General features: G+C 43.2%; 1 protein-coding gene across 8 annotated transcripts in view; it reads right to left on the bottom strand.

Annotated features, from left to right (window-relative positions):
* TEAD1 (TEA domain transcription factor 1) overlaps nucleotides 1-15117 on the bottom strand; it is a 161556-nt gene that overhangs the window by 104390 nt on the left and 42049 nt on the right. For all 8 annotated transcript variants that reach the window (XM_065066320.1, XM_065066313.1, XM_065066317.1 and 5 more), the window contains one exon: nucleotides 1232-1485. In XM_065066320.1, coding sequence (XP_064922392.1) covers nucleotides 1232-1379 — 148 coding nt within the window. In that variant the 5' untranslated portion in view covers nucleotides 1380-1485. The remainder of the gene's footprint in view (nucleotides 1-1231; nucleotides 1486-15117) is intronic.

The raw sequence follows: 15117 nt of genomic DNA, 5'->3' as shown, positions 1-15117 counted from the left end.
CAACCTTCTAATTAAGCCAATCATCTCCTCTTTCCAAAGGAAAGTAACAACACCGAAACGCAATCCAAACAGGCGGAAGGAGAGGACAAGAGAAATTATATTCCCTTGTGCAAGGAGAGAAGGAGATGGGGGGAGGAATAGAGGAAAACAGCAAACACAAGGAGGAAATGGGGCCGTCAACTTTCCACTGGGGGCAGCTGAGATGCTTCATGCTGGCTGTGCTGTGCCAGACCCTGCACGGACAGGGGCGGTGGGTTGGGGGGCAGCTCCTGTGGCTGCTGTGGGCTGGGGGTAGGTCCTGTGGCCGCTGTGGGGGAGGCGGTGGGTTGGGGGGCAGGTCCTGCCCGCCGTCAGCAGCACCAGCAGCCGCGGTGTCCCTGTTTCCATCAGCTCAGCCGGGGCGCGGGGGGGGCACAGCTGGTGGCAGCTGCAGCACCATCTGCTCGGGGCGCCCCCCCGGGCGGCCGCTGCCCCCGCCGCCCCCTCCTGCAGGCAGGGACAAGGTGGGCTGGGAGCTTGGTCCGTCCCCCCAAAAATCGGCACCGCGGAGCAGGAGGCTGGAGCATGGGCAAGGTTGCAAAATGGAAAAGACAAAGCGACAGAGCAAGAGAGCTCGGACGAGAGGGACGAAAGCGGAGGAGCCCCGGAGAGTGCGTGCAGATGTCAGTGTCCTTCGGCAGAGCGTATATTTATGGAATGCTGTCAGCACGTCATCTGATTTATAGCACTTTGCACGAAGAGAAGGGGAAAGAAAAAAAAAAAGGCACAAAAGCACCCCTAACTTGCCTCTTTCATCGAGAGGCTTCTGAATGCAACAAGAACTTCATGACTTCACAATTTACCATTATATATTCTGCCACGCCATTACACAGACTGTATTTCCCATTTCTCTTTCTGCACCATTTTTTGAAAAATACTCTTTTTTTTTTTTTAATGCTCAAGGATTGACACATTTAAAAGCTTCCTTTAAACATTCCCATTCGGTCACAGCATAGCACTTATTAAAGACACAATTCTGCATCAATATTGCTTCCTAGTGCCAGTGGTGAAGGCACCAATCTGGACGGTCCTGAGCAATGCATCAGCCCAGCTGAGCTCCCTCAACTTCACAGATTTCTTCAAGATTTACTCCATACCAAAATCAAAGCCAGGGATTTTGTGTAAAAACAAGCTGTGCTTTACAGTTCTCATTTGGACACTTATTTCCAAAGGCTAAATGTATACCACTTACCATACATTTTGCCTTCATCTGATAAGATGATTTTCCTCCTCCCACATGGTGGATAGATAGCTAGGGCCTCCTGAAAGCTCTGTTCAATGTCAGGGCTCCAGACACCTTCTGCATCGTTGTCAATAGGTTTATCTGCAGAATCACTCATTCTTTCAATATCTTCGGCAGGACTCTCGCTGCCGCTCCAGCTGCTGGGCTCAATGGTGATGGCTGGGGTCTCCAAGCCTAAGCCTGGAGTCTTAAAGGAAATAAACCTACAAAACAAACAAACAAACAACCCCAAAAGGCATTAAAAACATGGAACTTCAGGCAAACATTTCTGTCTACTTCTGATACCGAGTTAACAGCAGCTGAGCAGCAATGGCAGTAACACAGGGAAGCACCCAGGAAAAGTAAAAAATTAATAACCATTCTACCTGAAATCAGCAGAGGTGGAGTGATAAGGATTGTCAGAAAGGGGACTCTTTACCACATATTTTCTGTGTGCAACTGCATGAAAGCGTACAGTTCATTTTTCACAGATAGTCAAAGTGGGTCTTAACGCTGGGGAAAGCTCTGCAGCACATGACACATTTCATCTGGCTGAAGACTGGCACCCTTAAAACAACAGGCCAGATCCTCGGGCAGGGGTAAATCACACTGGCTGGAAGGCAAACACCAGTTATGCCACAGTGACCACCAGAGCCTAAAACCACTTAAACCGAAAAACAAAAGCAAAAACTATTGTTCACATTCATCCAGATGTCAGTGGAGTAAATGGAATTACACTAGAGATGACACAGCTCAATGTGATTAACCAGAAAAGGCTGTAATTTTCAGATCGTACTGACATAAATAAAACAATCAAATAAATAATACAAGCGGAATCTGAGCTACATACAAACAGAATTTTTAAAAATTATAATATCAGAGTAAGGAATTACAATAAAAGATATATACATTGCCTGTTTAAAAGGTCTCTGTCACAGAACCATAGCAGAACAAAAATTACAAGCTTCAAGTTGTTGAATCAATTTAATAAGAAATAATTTAATATAGCTGCACCTGCTCACACCACCAGAGCAGCAGATCCGTCAGTGTTCCGTTTATATTTTTGAGAGAAATACAACTCTGCTATAAAGACTTGCTCCAGGCAAAAAAGCTGCTATACCAGACCAAATTCATCTCTGGTGTAATTCTTTGGGAAGTCTGTGAAATAACACCAGGAACGGATTTGGCTCAACATGTCTAGGCATAATGCAGTTTTATTTTGAAAAACGGAGAAGTTTGGTAGCTCTAACTGGTCTGAGTGGATGGGAGTGTTCAAACACGCTTGCTTGAGCTGCACACGCACTTAAAAATCCAGTTAGTTGGCTAAACACACAAAAAACCCTAGACTATGACATTTTTATTCTGATGGGAGAGATGAGGCCCTTTCAGCATGCAGAAGAGAGGGGTGTCCCCTTCTGCCCTCCTCCATTCTCATGTCGATACGCCTTGCAGGGGGCGTCTCAGTACATTGTAAATAAGTGAAAAGTGGCAGAATAGCATTCACCCCATGGAGAAAGAAGGGGAGAAGTACATGAGAGGCTGCGGCAACTCTGGCGAAACACCTTTGGGCTGGAGAGATCCCTGAAAGAAGAAATATTTACAGCAGCCCTCACCCAAACTAACCAATCAACCAGTCACTGGAGATAACCAAAACCTGATAGTCCGGTCCCTCGGAGGCTCGAGTGCCCTGCAGAAAAACAGAGCTGAAACTGGGGAAACTGGGAGTAGTCTCTCAGCCTCACTAACCAACGTTACTGGTTTGACGCCCAAAGTACGGGGTATTTCCACTTCTCCAGGCTCTAACAGGAGCTCTGAGAGACTGGTACATCTAAAATGGGCTCCCAAGAACTCTATTTTCCTTACTTGCCTGTCTGTTTCTACAAGGAGGCATTTCTAGACTTCACATTGGTTTGAACATTTCAGCACAGTTTATGAAAATGTTAGTGCCTGCCCACCAATAATCTCAAGGCTAAGCAGTGTCTTGAACTCCTTTTAATAACTGATAATGAGGGAGCAGATGGATTCAGAGTTAACCACACGCAAACGATAAGTGGGTGGGAAGTCTGGCCAAGTGCACCACTTATTGTCTGGGAAATCCAGAATGTGCAACATTTTTAAAGTCTTGCCACAAAGAGGGAGATGCAAACCTTTTTAAAATAGTGAAACACCGTCTTTCATAATTTTTAGAAGGTTGGTGGGTTGATTCAACCCTTGCAAGTTTTCAACCTTGTAGGCTAAGTTTTAGCCAAAACATAAACACAGCAATACTGGGAACAAACTGACAAAAACAGTCACATCCATGTAAGCCCTCAAATACAAGGGGAATTTTAGGTAAATGAGATGTAATTGAATGTTGACTGGGATAATTTGGAGGGTTTCAGTTTTACTGCCACAGTGCAGGGAAAAACGGCTGCTGGAGATTTTATTGCCCCACATGATCAAGACCACAGTTTAGCATTTCACCAGGAGACTCTTTACTGGGTCAGTTTTTCAAAGGTGACTCAGGAAGGAAATCCTTCCCCCTCTATGATCCTGGGCACCATGGTGTGCGATGCACAGCACATCCACGGGCACCCTTCCCTCAGCCCAACCACCCTCTGCTTACAAAATCTGCCACAGTCATAGCCTCAAGTCTTATTATCGTCCTATAAACCAGCCCTTGTTATTACATTATGCTGAAATAATAATTAAAATGCACACAAGGAAAGCAGAGAGGCTCTAAAGTAATTAACGTTACTTGATATTCATGTTAGATCTTGCATTGTGTTTACTGATGAATTTTCACTAACGTGCTATCTCCCTTCTCATTCCTTTTTACCTACTTGGATATCATCTTAGGGCATTAGTAGCTACTATTCCAGCCTCTAAAATGTAAGACAACCAAGTGTTTCTTCCAGAACATCTGTATGATAGGGGCGGGACACAACCTGCTGGAAAAAAACCCTCTCACAAACTAAAGATTGCCTTTAGTTATTTCCATTTTGGTGAATGCTGACATTGCAGATCAAGCTGGAGGACCAAGGAGCAAAAAACCTTGTATTAGAACCACTAAATGGCTGCCTCTTATTTCAGGGAAATAACGAGCTACTCAGTTAATCACTTCCAGCTCAGTTCTACATATGAAAAGGCCATTCCACCTCTTTCTTAGCTTGAATTCTAAGGACCCAACTGTGATGAAAAATTTCAGACCTGTTATGCTGGAGTTCAACATGATTATCCAAATAATACGAGCTGTCAATAGATGAGCTTTGCTGCACATTTCTAATGAGCTACAAATCTCATGTGAAGAATGTGGATTTACAGTCCAGTTTGAATTTATTAAAAATAAAAAATAGCAAGCCTTCCTTAAATCTTAGGACACCAACTTTCAGTGGAAGAAGTGTAAATCTCCTGGAGGCAATTAACCACACTCACCCCCTCCGACCCCCAAAAGCAGAGCTTGCACACATGGCAGGTCACATTCGCTTTCTGTCATGTTAACTGACATAGAATGAATTTTGTGCTTGTATTTTCTGTTAACAAAACACCTCAACACTACCCAGAAAATAAAAAGCAACCAAAATGAAACCCGTCAAAACCAAAACCAGATTTTGGTTAACCTTTAAGCAATTTTAGAAAGTACAAAAAGCACACTACTATAGTTTAGGAGGTCTCTCTTCAGAGTTTCTCTTTTAACACCAGTCTCCCTCTGTTACACATTCCAAGACAGCTTCCCCTGCACATATAGCACTTCTAGTTGCAAATGCATCTTTCTTGCAGTTGCTTTCTACTCTCTCCAGGCAAGTCAATTCTAAGTACATCTGGTTTTCTCATTTAGTTATTAAGACACTTTTTCTATGCGTCATGGAGGTATATTCCCTGCTCAAACGCAATGTTACATCTAGCAATGGAGAAATTATTAGGGGCAATACTGGAGTTTATAAATACATTTTACAGCTAATCCGTTCAATACAGCTTCATGAGGTACAAGGTCTGACTTATTTTCATTATTATGTTTACTTGGTAACTTGAAAAGTCTAAAATCTCAGAGAAACAAGAGTAGCTGTTGTCAGACTGATCGAACCAATGAGTTTAACTAAAACCAAATGACAGTCTGCAACATCTTATCAAGGGAATGATTTTTTGCTTGCACAGAATATTCTCTTAAGCCCTTACTTTATGAGCAATGCAAACCTGGGCTTGCCCAGAAAGTTGCTGCTCACAGACCAACAACTGAGATCAATAGCTCTTCACAGGGTGTAGGACAAGCGCAGATTTAAGGCCTTGATAAACTTCATATCCTTTAACACTTCCAGTATGAACCAACATGGAAACACTGTCTCTCAAGAGTCATCAGAGATGAATATTATTTTACAACGTCCTGCAAAAGTTCAACTATTTTCTGTTTGTTCAGTTAATTTATTTTCCTGAATTTCAGTGTATGGGTGCTGAATGGTGACTTCACTAAGGTATCACTTGTATACACACATAACTGCTTGTTGAGGATTAATATTCTGCAGGTATTGGTGCAGGAACACGAGAAAGACTAAAAACATGCCTTGGTCCTGACAGATATCTGAGGAAAAATGATTATGCCTCTCCCAGTCTTCTAAATTCTGTCTGCTTGAATGAAACCAAGCGCAGATAATTTTGAGATAACCTGCAATGGCACCAGCAAGAATGTGCAGGTGAGAAAGCACCAGTGTAGTTATCCATACTGATGCTGCAGAAGGCCACCAAATAATTCTTAGAACAAGCCAAATCTTTCTAAAACAGGTCTTTCAGAAAAAAATGTTAATTTTTGAGGTAAAGATTTTGAGTGTTGAAGTGTTAAATTACACTTTTAAGAATACATTTTATTTTTACTTGTGAACAACTTCATCTTGGCTTCAGTTATATAAAAACAATGGGATGAGGAATCCAACAAGCTTTTTATAAACATCAAGATGATAATGAGTAGATGAGTAAAAACCAACTAATTCTAAATTTGCAAATGGCAAATTTTCTCTCAAAGCTTGAAAAGTTGCAGGCCCATGGGATTTTCCTTCTGCTTTGTTCAGCAGTGCAAATCCACAGCTGGAGCGCTAAGGCTTCAGGAAAGAACTGCTGGAGAGAATCCAGAGGAAGAAAGTTATCAGATCTAGAAAACATGACATACCAGGAAAGGAATTAGGTTTGTTTAAATTTAGAGAAGACTGATGTGAGAAGATAATCACTTTCAAATAAGGAAAAGGTAACAGCAAAGCAGAAAAGCAGCTCTTGGACGTTTCTAGGAAGGATGGGACGAGAAGCAAAGAAGTCCAACTGCAGCAAGAAAACCATAAGTTGGGCATTTGCAAGACCGTTCTGACCCTACAAATAGTCACACACCAGAAGTGATCAGTCTGGGGTACCGGGGAACTGCTGGGTGTAGAGGTGTTGGCAAGAAGCGGTGACACAAACGTTTCTCAGGAATGATGCAGCTATGCTTAACCCCGTCCGACATAGAGGAACAAACTAGATGATGCCATGAGACTCAGCAGGCAAGACAGAACGTAAAATGCCCCAACAGAGGGAAACCTGCAGTGAAAGCACATCCTCGACTAGGCATGGGGGAACCCAGGTGTCCAAGAGACTTCATAGATGTCCTGGTGACCAGACAGCTCTGCGAGCTGCAGGACAGAAACGTAGGGGAAGCCAGGCCTCTGACCACCCGTGCCCATGGAGATACATGCTCCTTGGGTGGTTTCCTCACACAGCTGCTGCGTGAACATCACTGGCAAAAAACAGAGGGGAAGTAGCTCATCAAGATGGCAGGATGGGGAAGGAGAGCAAACCAAGCTGGGGAGGAGAGGGCTCCTTCTCCCGCTGGTGCTCTCTGTGGCAGTTTTGGGAGGTGAGGCTGCCTCATCCCCAGCCACCCTGTTCTCCTTCCAGATATTGGTCAAACTGCCCGACACCCTATATCACATCAGGATTTCTCAAGCTCTTCCTGCACCAATTAAAGTAAATATGGAATTGGTAGAAAGCTTGAATTTTACTAGGACTTTATGCTTTCCCTAACAGAAAGTCAGTTTAACTTCCTAACTACAATAAAAACAGTGCTGCTGTAAATCAACAGGTCGATTTACTCCTGAAGGAGGAACTCAGCAGGAGAGTCACAGCATCTCCAAGGGCATACAGAAAACTGCTGCTGACTCTCCCTAACAGAGCACCCCTACAAAAAATGCCAGATAGGAGCCTTCTCCCAGTCTAAAGCAGCATATGGCATTGCTAAGGATTAAAAGTGGAGCTTTGTTAAACTGGATTTAAGAAAAAAAGCTGAATTTTCTACTTTGCCAGAAAAAGTATCTTTGCAACATGCTCAAGCCTTTAACAAACAAATTACTTTTTTTATTTAAAATCAAATTCATACTCTGGATTCTGTAGCTCTAATGCACGTATATGGATTTCTCTGATTCTTTGAGCTGTTCAAATGGCATTACTTTCAGGAAAACATTATATATATAGTCAAGCCATTTTATATATATCACCTAGTTTTATAAGGAAAGAACACAGTACAAAGAATAAAAAATTAAATCATTTACAAATCATCCAATGGCAAAATCATTAGCTTAAAATGACTTTATATTGTATTTTTGTTATGAGGTCTACTTATCAGCAATTATTCCCTCTAAGAAGAAAGAGCACCAGGAGAGAGAAGCAGCCCATTTCTCAGATAAAGTATTCCTTTAAAACTCAGCCAGACTAATTCAGCCATTCACTTTTGCCATTGAAATGAAATAAAGACTTTTTCTCTGACTGCATGAACACTTCAGGGAAAAATTCTGATGCTGTGCTTTTTTGGTGATCAAACAGTTCCATGTAATGATGCTTCCAAGTACTTCCGATCATTTATTTAAACTAGTTCTGTTCTAGGATTCAAGTTACCATTTCTCACTAGGATTCAACCTATTTACTAATTGCAAGCTACCTACTTTGGATTTGTGTTTGGGATCTGTGGAGGAATAACATGATCGGTTCATCTACAGCTACAGAGCACCTGTGAAAAGCAGCACGATGGTTTTCTCTGAAGCGAGTGCATTGTGCAGGGAGTGAATTCAGGCGTTACTTTCTTCCCCTCGACTACCGAGTAGCAGGAAGACACACAGTGCTGTGCCAGTGTGTAAAATACCAAAACCAGGGAACTTAGCATCAGCGAAGTGACAGTTTTCTTCAAATATAAAGCCTGCACCCTGCTCATCTGAGAAGATTTCTATGTGTATTTTCACAAACTGTGAGGAAATTTACTGAACAAAGAATGACTTAGATCTGCAAGAGTAGGCAGCATATAGGCCTAAATGCAAAATTAGGATTATATGAACTATTTCGAAAAAGAAACAACGCATTCTCCTTGAATTGCTCATTTTTGCTTATAGAAACACATTACTCAGCAAAGAGTGGGCTGAAGTTAATACATGGGAATTCTTCCCTTTGCAAACAGCTTTCATCTCTCTGTGCTCTTTATGCAACTGAAAAGAGTATTTTGTACCATTCTAAGGAAGGGCCTAATTTTTTTTTTTTCAAAAGCTGCTTTTGTCAATATATAATTATTGTTGTAAGGATGCTGAGTCATTGACTCCAGACGAATTTTCTTTTCCATTAATTTTAATTTCATACAATTAATAAAATGGTTCATCTTCTCAGTGGGGAAACAACTGGATTCTGACTGTGACTACACCGCATGCGGGCTCCGTCGGCTTTGTGCCGGCTCACCAGGACGCCCTCTGCAAGCAGCTACAGCTCCAAACCATCCACAACATCCAGCTCGTGCCCAGCAATCCAGCACACAAGTGCTTCGTAAAGGGCTACACATGGTGGTGCACGGGCTGCACTGATTACCAAGTTATTACCAGGTAGGTGAATCTTAATATACCCGTTGTGAATCCCTATCTCATTAAGGTCACAACTGTTTGAGAAACAATTCCTTCCTCATGCGATACTGAGGCAGTCACATTCATCCTAGGTGCTAGCGCTCATTTACGCCCAGCTGGTTTCAATTATAAGGGTGTTCCTGGGATTTAACCCAGCTCAAATACTGCATTGTGGTGGTAACCAACGAAGATTATTCTAAATATGACTTGGCACTCTGTGGAGTGAAGAATAGCGAGCGTCGCGTCTGACTTGCTTTTGCTAATTACCAACACGAAGCAAAGGAAAGGATAAAATATTTAGCAGCCCTAGAAGGAAAAGCCATTCTCCCTGTAACTGCAGGAGGCGACTGTGCAACAACCCAGCTGCTGCGCTCTGCAGCGGGAGCTGATCGTGCACCTACCGTCACCCAACGGGGATGGCTTGTGAACAGCAGCAGCAACATCTATTACCAGTGTAACGCCGTGGCGTGCTTACCCCAGCTGTATCCCAGCTGTGACTTTTCTATGGCAAGAGCTGCTATATTGTGAAGTGGGGATTATTCATATTTCACCCATTCGCTGATAATCCAGCTTCTAGAAGAATGCCCTGTGACAAGGGGGTCTGCGCCCACCTGGGACAGGTGACATGGCTGTAAGAAACACTCCCCAGCCTCAGGGCCTGTGAGCAGGGGCCACAGCATCATCCCTCAGGGCAAGGTCTGCAGCCACTGCTTTGCTCGGGGTGTGTTTGCAGAGCAGTTTGCTACAATTCATTCTGCTGCCAACACATGTAAACATCAAATAAAAACCAATACATGTAGCTATCAGGACAATGAGCTTTTTTTTTTTTTTTTTACATACAAGGCTGGAAAAAGGGGCACAAAAATAGAGGCAGCTCTTGCTTAGATCTAACAACTGTCTATTCCTTGAATGCCTTTTAAGTTCAGTCACCCAGTGGAGGCTGAGGCAGGGATTCAGTCTGCATACAAGCTCCGGGCCCTCCCAGTGCCTCCACAAATTATGAATTACAGTATGAAAGCCCAAAGAAAAGAGACACCAGGCCTCCTTCCAGTGGTGTTCATCTGTCCCTGCATACACACAACTTTGTCATTTGGACTTGGATACAGACAAAAAACACCCTTGTGCGTGCCATGGTGGCTTTGCCCCTGTTTGAGCCCCATCTACCTGGGAGTATGTGAACAGTGTAAATGCAGTCAATGGTTTTCATAAGCGTAAACAATCTCTTCTTTGCAGTTCATCATAAACTGCCTTCCCAGAGCATCACGGAGCATGACTAATAATTTTATGCCCCAACAGCCAAAATGGAACTATTAATACCACACAACAAGTATTATAAATATTAGAATTAGGTAGGTCCTTGATCTCTGGTGTGTTACCAGCTTCCTACAGGGACCACAGATGATCCACTGCTCACACATATGACGGACGTGGCAGCAATTTGTTCTGTCCAGACACAGCCCTGAAACTGTTTATTCCCCATACTCCCTAATCCTCCCCAATTTTATTGGAGTTCCCATGTCACACAGACATTTGCAAAACCAGATCAAATCCTTCCCATTCATAGCTCTCTTATTTTATCCCTGGCATATGACTAACTAGTTTTCGACGCAACTATTAGATTTTTTTTTCTATTAACTTGTTTTCAGGATGAAAGGGTTTTTTCCACAATGGCTGCACAACTATGAGTGTTCGCTCTAACAGCTCTGACTGAGGTGGGAAAAGGGACAGAAAACCACCTGCTTGAACAGTTTTATGTAAGTTCAGTCAGGAAAGGGAAAACCAATGCTATTTGAAGGGTGGTCCAACGTCTGACTGGTTCATATGTAACATAAAACTTTCGTCTATATAAAAAATATTTTATATAATGATTTAAGTATTCTGTTAAAAAGGTACAAAAAAGGCACAGTAATGTAAAAGGTTCTTTCATTTACTCAGGTGCATTTGTTTAAACAAGAAATAGCCACAAGATTAACCCTTTCCTTCTGCCAAGCTGAAGAAGGACCTTTCTTTTAGGAAGCAGGAAAAAGGCAAGTTTTGGACTAACAACTGCAACAACCAATTGGCCAAAGCCACCCCTGGAATCCAGCACTGGCAACATTTATCCCTCAAGTCCACTTGTCTGCTTTGCAGATGTTATACAAACACTCCTTTGCCTAAGTGCAAACACACACACACATACTTTCTCGAACATTCACTGAAAGAGCTAAATTTTAGTTAAAATTTATTTTACAAATTAAGAAACTCTGCAAAACACCATCTCTAAGCTCTGTCACTCTAAAGCTGCTACAGAAGGTTGTGAATGCCTCGTGCTCACCCGAATGTGCCAATTTGGTACCAGATAGAACCAAGATAAAACAGTTTTGTTCTGCTTTGGTGTTACTACTTGAGCTACTGCCTCGGGCTCCAATTCTGCCAACACAGAGCCATTTTATACATATGAATAATCACTCCAAGTTTAATGAAGCTCCTCACACCTCCATTAGCAATTGTTTTGGCTGGAATTAGGCCCTGCCTATCAGCCCTGGAGGAGCCTGGAAACAGAGGAGTGATAATACTGGGAGGCTCACTTTGGGAAAGGCTGTGGTTTTCTAGTGATAGGACACCGAAGGAAGGGGAGAAATCACAGCTCCACGGCACTCAGCAGGGCTGGGATTTAATCCCAGGTTTCTGGCCTTGTTCTCACTGAGTCTAAACAGAAGGAGATTTCAGATACCAGCATATGAGATCAGACAGGACTTGGGGTCCACGTCAACTAGTCACAACATGTCTAGTGGCTTGTCTTCATCACAAGCCAACACTGGAAACCCCACCTTGTGCTTTTGTGTACAGAGAAAAATCAAAGCAACAATTTTGTTTGCAAGTGCAGTAGTTGTCAAATAAAAATATTTTAATCCATTTTGTTTTCCAACTGCTAGCAGTCATGTTATGGACAAATTACCTGCCAAATTAAATCTCAACTCTGAGTTGTTTATCTATGTAGTACAAAGGAAGCCTTCTATGTAAGGAAATGAGCATTACTAATACAGCACTTCTATAGTTCAAATTCTTTCTTCCTTCTCACACTTGCCTCCAACACCTATCATCCCATATGTGGTGAATACACTGGCATCGGCTTTACTTTGTCAGTAGGACTGTCTCATACAGATAATGACAGATCTACCTACAGCTTCCATTTTGTCTGTAATCAAAAATTTATTTTGACATCTCAAGTAAGATTCCCCTGAGAAGTACAGATGCTTTTATGCAGCAGGACTTGCATCTTCTACAAGAGAGTAGAAAACATTCTCCTGCTGAGGTACTGAAACAATCCCAAACTGTGGCAATCTTTAATTGCTAAACATAAGTAAAACCCACGACGACTAACTATAGCATTTTCAAAACTCAATATAATAGTTATGTAGTTACTCTGCACTTCTCTTGTAGTTATCACCTGTGGAGGAAGCAATTTCTGTCTTAAGCTCCAACTTAGGTTTCCAGTCTTTTGCAACTCCTTGTTCTCTGTAGTTTAATCCTGCTTCAGGAGGTGTCAATTTTCCACAGAAATAACTTTGCTGGCAACCATTAGGATTGTGAATTCACTGGACGCCGGCAGAGTTAAAGAAGAGATGGCGGGATCCAGGCAGCGGAAAACAACACGTATATAAAAACCCAAACAAAAAAAAATACAAGCCTAGGAACTAATCCTCATAATTCTACTGGACTTTAAAACTCTTGAATTGAGCAGCAATCCTGATTTCACAGCGCCCTGTCATTTCTGCCACAGCAGCCCTTCCTCCCCTCTCACAGTTTTGCTCCCCATTCATAGTTTCACGGGCAATCACCAACACCTCCTGCTCTGCCTGAAGAACAGCCTGCCTTTCCAACACCTCGCCTGTGCATTGTGAAGCACTGGAACAGGCTGCCCAGGGAAGTGGTGGAGTCACCATCCCCAGAGGTCTTTAAAGCACATCTAGACGAGGCTCTTAGGGACATGGTTTGGTGCTAGATTTAGGTTATGGTTGGACTCAATGATCTTAAGGGTGTCTTCCAACCAAAATGATTCTATGATTCTTATTTCCTGCTCTGTCGGAGTGCCCAAGAGCCTCTCAGGAGCTGCCCCGGTGAAGGAGTGCATGCCTTCTGCTGAGGCACAGACCGTAACACCAGGATCTCCCTGAGCTGGCTGGGAGTGTGGGAGCAGGTCCGTGTCTACCTAAACTTAGTAGACTCCTGCCATTTTCCCCCACCTGAGTCACCCCTCTGCCGCTCTCCAGCTGGAGCTGTTTCTTGGAAAGGCAGTGTTGGACTCGTTCAACTGGGAGTATCGTCTGTCCCTGCCACATGTGGAAGAGGCGGGTGGGAAATGAGCACGAACAGAAAGCCCTGCAGAAAGGAGCCTGTCCAAAGCAATGAGAGAAACCCACAGAGTATATTAGAGAAACAGAAAGGAAACACATGGACACGTGTTGTGCCTTTACTGCTCTTCACTCAGGACCACCCACCTCCTCCCTGTCTGCCAGTCCTCCTCCATTTGGCAGGAGAGACACAAAACGGGACCAACCCCTTGCAAGGCTTGTTTTAGTTCTCTCTGCATGGGCAATCGCCCCAACAGTTGGGTCATGTTTTCTCCTTTTTCCTGAGCCAGAGCTGCTGTTGTGCCCTCAGATATCTGCGTGCTGCAAGCCCAGATTCGTGAAGGCCACATGCCTGGCCAGGCTCCTGTGGCCAGAGCACACCCAGCTGTCCCCTCAGCATCTGCTCCTGCACCCAGGGGCAGCACTCAGCCAAGGTGCTCACTGAGGATCCATGGGCACATCCAAGCTGCAGGACCGGTGCTCTCAGCAGGGTGATGTCAACAGCCTACTGGAACTAATTTTGCTGGGTGTTTCCTCCATAAGACTGTGATTGGGTTCAAGAAGCGCTGAAGTGGTTGAGTTGGCCACACATTGCACGTGCTGCCCCTGAAATGGCACAAGCACAGCAGCGTCCAGCTCGGCTCTCTGACCAACATTCTCCCCAGAACAATGCGGCTGTTTAGACTGCAAGGTGTCTGAAGGAGATAGAAGGTGGTTTCTCTATGTTTTTGATATAGCTTTACCATCCTAATTGGGCTCTTCAGGAGACAGTTTTGTAGTAATATGAAAATATATTAAATTCTACAGACTTCTCAGGGGAAGAAGAGTATGCAATAAAATTCCAACAATGTCTTCACTGACAAAAGTGTCTGCTCACGGTGGCCAAGATATCCTACTAAAACCAGCTGATAGTTGCACTGTCTAGTATAAATACAATGCTTCTAACACAAGCATTATTTAGTATCTGAAGGTTAGACAGTATCAAAATTTGTTTATGAAGAACAGTTAATGCTCATGCATGCATGTGGCTCTACAGCAAAATGTTTTGTCAAGCTCAGAAAATGACAAATAGAGTCAATTATTTATTCTTTTAAATACGTTAAATCAGATTTGCTCTTCACAATTACCTCTGTTTTTCATAACGTTGTCTATACACGAAAGTTCCTTTAATTCAATGAATACTTTTGTTGTAGGGAAAACTGAACAGCTGTAGCTTCTCCAGTGTTTCAAATTAGAGGCTAAGGGTGATTTCATGCTGATAGCTGAGTCTTCAAATTTCACCATTTAATTCACCCCCACAAAACACCATTAAAACCCTGCACTTCTTAGTTTCTAAATTCAGTGTTGCAGGCTGTCCAGTCCTGGAAGAGCAGGCCTCTCTTTAAGCTAGAACCATTTCTGGACTTGCACACTAAGCAAATGTCAAATGGCAAGTTTCTGGGTGTTCCAACTACTGCTCTGGATCTACCTAGTGATGTTTCTACTGGATCCAACACTTCAAGAGAAGAATTAGAGTTCCCTTGATTCTTCTCCTACTTCACCATCGAGTTGCTACATGATTCTTTACACCTTTCGGTGCTTTACCATTTGCCATATCCCCTTTGCTGAGAAGCTCGGCCTGGCTGGGATCCAGTACCTTCAAACCACACAG

Source organism: Columba livia, chromosome 5, assembly GCF_036013475.1.
Source record: "Columba livia isolate bColLiv1 breed racing homer chromosome 5, bColLiv1.pat.W.v2, whole genome shotgun sequence".
NCBI classification, from domain to species: domain Eukaryota; kingdom Metazoa; phylum Chordata; class Aves; order Columbiformes; family Columbidae; genus Columba; species Columba livia.
The sequence above is the reverse complement of the archived record's forward strand: the minus strand, read 5'-3'. Positions and strand labels throughout refer to the sequence as shown.